The 5,060-nt window shown below is 55.5% G+C and overlaps 1 protein-coding gene across 1 annotated transcript in view; it reads right to left on the bottom strand.

The window, feature by feature from the left end:
- kansl2 (KAT8 regulatory NSL complex subunit 2) overlaps positions 1–5,060 on the bottom strand; it is a 12,640-nt gene continuing 7,580 nt past the window's right edge. The window contains exons 5-10 of the mRNA XM_048593614.1: positions 4,844–5,007; positions 4,555–4,721; positions 3,761–3,863; positions 2,618–2,871; positions 1,610–1,849; positions 1–348 (exon numbers count right to left, since the gene is read on the bottom strand). Coding sequence (XP_048449571.1) covers positions 277–348; positions 1,610–1,849; positions 2,618–2,871; positions 3,761–3,863; positions 4,555–4,721; positions 4,844–5,007 — 1,000 coding nt within the window. The 3' untranslated portion in view covers positions 1–276. The remainder of the gene's footprint in view (positions 349–1,609; positions 1,850–2,617; positions 2,872–3,760; positions 3,864–4,554; positions 4,722–4,843; positions 5,008–5,060) is intronic.

The raw sequence follows: 5,060 nt of genomic DNA, 5'->3' as shown, positions 1-5,060 counted from the left end.
TTTGAAGGGGAGGGGAGCAATGTCAGGCCCAGGGGGAGGGAACATCAGAGGGAGCCATTGGAAAAGCCTCTGTAAACATTGAGGGCTCAGTTTGGGTTCAGCTTCCTGCTTCCGGTCTCAGGGAAGGGTGAGGGGCATCAAAAGCCAGTTGCCTCCTCGATTGCAGGCCAAGGGAGGTCCCCAGCAGTGGTGGGTGAGGGGTCAGGCACACCCCCAACCAGACCCCAACGCAGAGTCACACTCACTCACACACACACACTCGTCTTCCAGCTCCATTCAGCTCGCTGCCTCTCTGGTGCCGTTCTGGTCTCGGCTCTTCTGCGGATGACAGTCGGTCTGTGAAGAACCCTGTAACCGAGCGACAGGAAGAGAGACACGGTGACACAGGTACGGGCTGCCCCTCTCGGTGGTGGTAAAGTCTGCCCCGACCCCCCTCTCAGCCACGTCTCCAAAGTCTTCGCCCGGGGTGGGAGAAACAACTTGGGGCTGGTGCGACAGGAGCTGAGGGGTGAACGGTATGTCCCAACCATTCTGCGCGGTCTCCAGCTCGCACAGTGACTGTCCTGCCCCAAGCCCAGCCCAAAACGATGAACACCTCTTTCTGGGTGCAGCACTGTGAATGTCAGTACTGGCAGAACACCGTAACATTCAGGAAGCAGCTGACTCAGCAGGTCGCTGCAAACAACGCAGGCTGGACATCGGGGATGGGCCCCGTGCTCCCACTCCCCGAGGTGGGGGTGGGGAAGAGAATAAAACAATTCAGGACTCACCCAACAAGTGTAGGGGTCACGGTCGATGGGACAGGACAACAGAGAAGGATGTGGATCAGCCCTGCCTGTTTTAAGCTGGGCTCACAAGGGGGCGAGTAACAAACACTGGCTCTGTCAGTGGGAATTCAGGGATGAAGCTCCAGGAGGCTGGACATACGACTAAATGTTGGTTTCAGTGTCCACGCAGGGTTCTGGGAGCTCTACAGGATCAGGAGAAGCCTTGCGCCATTAACAGTCCCGGCTGAAGGAGACCCATAAGCAATGCTTGCTTGGTGCAACCAATTAGCCCCAGCCTGATGAGACTTTCCTGATCATTATAACCCTCGCAGTGCTTCTACAGTTAAAACATTAATTTTTCTCTCCCCCTATGAGGTGTTGAGTGCATGCACCATGGTGTGTCATGTGTATACACGAGGTGTTGAGTGCACGTGTGTATATTTGTGTGTGTGGGTGTGTGTCTGCATGCACATGTTGGAGAGTGTGTATTTGTGCACGATTGTGTCTGTCTGTCTGTGTGGGGCACGTTTTGTGCGTGTGTGCGCACATCCGAATGCGAGCCTGCGTGTTCAGGGTCAGATCCGGGGTGGCACCGTGATGACTGAGGTCACTCCAGACGTACATGGGTTGGAGTGGGTAGAACCCGCTCCCACGACAGGGCGGTCTGGGCAAATAGAGCTTAACCAAAGGAGTTGCTGGGGAAGCTGGATAAACCCACAAGGGAGAAAGAAGCAGAAGGAGCTGACATGGAGCAGAGCTGATGGGCTGAAGGGCCTGTTCCTGTACCGTACTCCCTGAGTTTTATAGTGCCAGGGTCCCAGTGACTGTGGGTGCGAACTCACCTGGCTAGCTGCTCCTGTAGCCCTGGTGTTTATACGGCCAGTCTCACTGGGCCGGGAACCGCTGGGTGGGAGGCGCTGCCGAGAGGTGAGCTCACAGCTTTCCCGATGAGGCTGGCCCCTCCCTGACGGTCCGTCTACCAACTCTGGGTTCCCAGCTGACGGCTCCCCGGTGCCCGGCGCAGAGTCTAACAGCGGAGAAGGAGGGCACTGCAAGTCATCTCCAACCACGTCCAGGCAATCCTAACGGAGAGAGGGGGAAAGACAGAGGGGAGAGAGAGAGAGGGGGAGAGAGAGAACAGCACATTGTTAATAGAGAGACAGGGTGGGCTGGGGAGGGGGTGTGGGTGTGGAGGAGAGCGAGACCGGGCGAGGGGAACAGGAGGGGTTAAACGAGATTGACGGGTGAACGAGACAGAGAGAGGGGGCGGGAACAGAGACCGGCACATCGTTAACAGCGATCAAGACACTGAGGGTGGGCAGGAGCAAGAAGGACAGAGAGGGAGACATGGAGGAGGAAGTGAACTGGTGGGATGGGGCAGGGAGGGAGACAGACACACACACACAGAGGAGAGAGAAAGTGGCACACAGTGAGACAGAGAGAAACACGCACAGATAGAGAGGCAGACAGACTGACAGATAGGGGGATATAGAGGGGGAGAGAGAGAGAGACAGGAAGTTGCAGATCCACAGAGACGATAACAGTGTGGGTATCCGACAATCGATCACAGCCTGCTTTCTGACACGTGTTGCACACTGACTGGACCCCATTCCGGAGATTCCCGCCCGATGCATGTCGCTCCCTATCGAACCGGCTGACTGATGGGGAGGATTCCCAGGAGAGCCGACAGACCACAGGAAGCAGAGAGAAGGGTGACACCCGACCCCCACATTCCTCTTGGCTCCTGTTTGAAACCCGCGGCTACGGTAGAGCCGCTGGCCTTGATTCAGGGCCTGGTCAACCCCCCCCTCACCTTCGCTGCACCATTGGTGGCGGGGGGGGATACTCACATCGCTGAATTCCAGGGGCAGGATCTCGGTGGGTTGTAGCTCTGCCGCACTCAGGTACATGTCGGAGGTGCCACCTCCCAGCTGCTCGGAGGCCCAGGAGCCTGCCTCGGGGCGGTACATCAGAGGGGGCACCTGGAGGTGGAGTGGACAGCGTGGCTCCTCGGACAGGCACACCATCACCGGCTTGGCACAGGGCACCTCACTCAGACCCGGGCACGTCTTAAACAGCACCTGGCTCGGGTCCTGCAGGATGTCTGGGGAGGTCAGTGCCCAGTTAAGGAGGAGATAAAGCAGTGATGGTACATACAGCTCCACTCTCACCCGAGACCACAACTGTGGGCACTGCCAGGCAATGTGTCTCTCTCTCGCTCACTGTTTCTCTCTGATTCTCACCCATCACTTCTCTCTCTCTCTACTTCTCCCTCTCTCCCCCCTTCCCGTTTGCAACTTTTATATCTCTCGCCCGTGACCGCTCTCTCTCTCGCCTGTGACTGCCTTCCTTCCACCCCCTGCCCGAGACCATCTTCCACACCGCTCCAGCTGCCAGTTTGCTGTTGAATGTTGCCTGCTTCACGCTCCAGCGCGTATCCCAGCGTTATTCCTACACTACCCCCTTCCCTTCCCCTTGGCCATGAGGTAGCTGTCTGCAGTTCACAGGGAGGTGAGGGATGTGGTCCTGGCTGGGTGGGGGTGTGAAAGGTTGGGGATGGAAGTGAGGGGGGGTGGAAGTGTGGACAGAGAAGGACTTAGCACAGTCTCAGAATAAAGGGGCACCAATTGAAGACAGAGACGAGGAGGAATTTTTATCTCTCAGACGTTATGAATATTCTGTATGTAATTGTGTGATATATATGAAAGACCAAAAGTTAGATTCTTGAGTTATGAGGAGAGATTATACAAACTGAGCTTGTTTTCCCTCCAAAATTTAAAAGTTTAAATGTTGACAGATAATGAGTTAATTAATGTGTTAAGACCAATGCTGCCTAAACCTATTCTGGTCACATTAAGGACAGAGGGTTGATTGGAAGATACAGCTAGCTCCTTCCAGGGTGGTGGGGTTGTGTGCCGGCTGGGAGCACGGGATCACAGGAACACCCAAGTGTGCAGATGGACTGGTTGGTCTTGAGGAGCAGGAAAGGATACGGGACGAGCAGTGTCGGCTCATTGGGAGCGAGGGAGCTGAGCATCGGGCACCTTCGGTCACCGCTGTACATCTCTGGGCCGTGCGGACAGAGGCCAAGTGTACCTGCACAGGGGAGGGGAGGGGAAGAGAGGACAGAGAACAACACATCATTAGAAGACAGATACAGACAGAGTGACAGTGAGCAGGACCAAGATGGATGGGTGGAGGTGTGTGGGGGGAGAGACAGACACAGAGAGAAAGAGAGATAACAAAACATCAAACATGCAGGGGGAGAGAGATGGGGATAGAGCGAGAGAGAGAGAGACAGAGGGAGAGACAGAATTAACGAGACATGCACACACACATATGCTGGGATACAGAGGCAGAGACAGACACACACAGGGACAGACAGCAAATTAGCAAAAGGCATACAGGGGACAGGGAGACACATGCAGGGATAGAGACAGACAGAGTCACACGGGCATGGAGAGTGAGGGACAGAAAGACAGCAAGTGACAGAGACAGGTAGTGAGAGAGGATGCAGACAGAAACAAAGAGACAAAGAAAGGGAAGCAGACAGAGACACAGGAAATAGTCCATTAGTTTAATAGTTGCACAGCTTTAGAGAAAGGACCTGTCCCATCAACAGGGGGCCAGGTACACACACGTACCCATACAGCCCGACACAGACCCAAATCCACACAGACACACAAACACACCTGCACACTGTACAGAGAACAACACGCCTACAACTATCTAGATGTGTACACACAGGGGCTTACACACTCTGGTTGCACCCTACCCCCCCAGTTACCTGCTGTGTAGTTCCTTCAGTCGCCAGCAAGCGGCGCTCCTTGAGCTGGTGGTGCAGCAGTGCCTCTGCGCCATACCGTTTACGGTAACGTCTCAGGGCCCTCAGCTTCTGTAGGTCAGCACGGCTCCGAGCAGAGGCAGCTTCAGGATCAGTCAGCAAACCACCAGCTGGCCCAGTGCGGAAATCGAGGGGGGAGGGAGAGAGACAGAGAGTTATCAAATTACTCCATGGCTACTTAACTGTCTCACCCTGCCCTGGTCTCTCTGCTGCTTCCTGATTTAATACTCACCGAAGCTCTCTCGCTCCAGTCGGCAGGCCTGCAGGTACTGTCTTCTCTTCTCCTTTAGCAGGTACTGGAGCCGCCTGAACTGGTCAATGTACAGGGACTGCAGACGGATCAATTTCTCCCTCATAACCAGGGCCACCTCCTCCGCTGTGTATACACCGGCATGCCTGCTCCACACAGCATGGGGTCATCGGGGAGGTGGAGACAGACAGAGGGGGGG

The sequence above is a fragment of the Rhincodon typus genome, unplaced genomic scaffold, assembly GCF_021869965.1.
Source record: "Rhincodon typus isolate 14 unplaced genomic scaffold, sRhiTyp1.1 hic_rhity00003288, whole genome shotgun sequence".
Classification (NCBI taxonomy): domain Eukaryota; kingdom Metazoa; phylum Chordata; class Chondrichthyes; order Orectolobiformes; family Rhincodontidae; genus Rhincodon; species Rhincodon typus.
The sequence above is the reverse complement of the archived record's forward strand: the minus strand, read 5'-3'. Positions and strand labels throughout refer to the sequence as shown.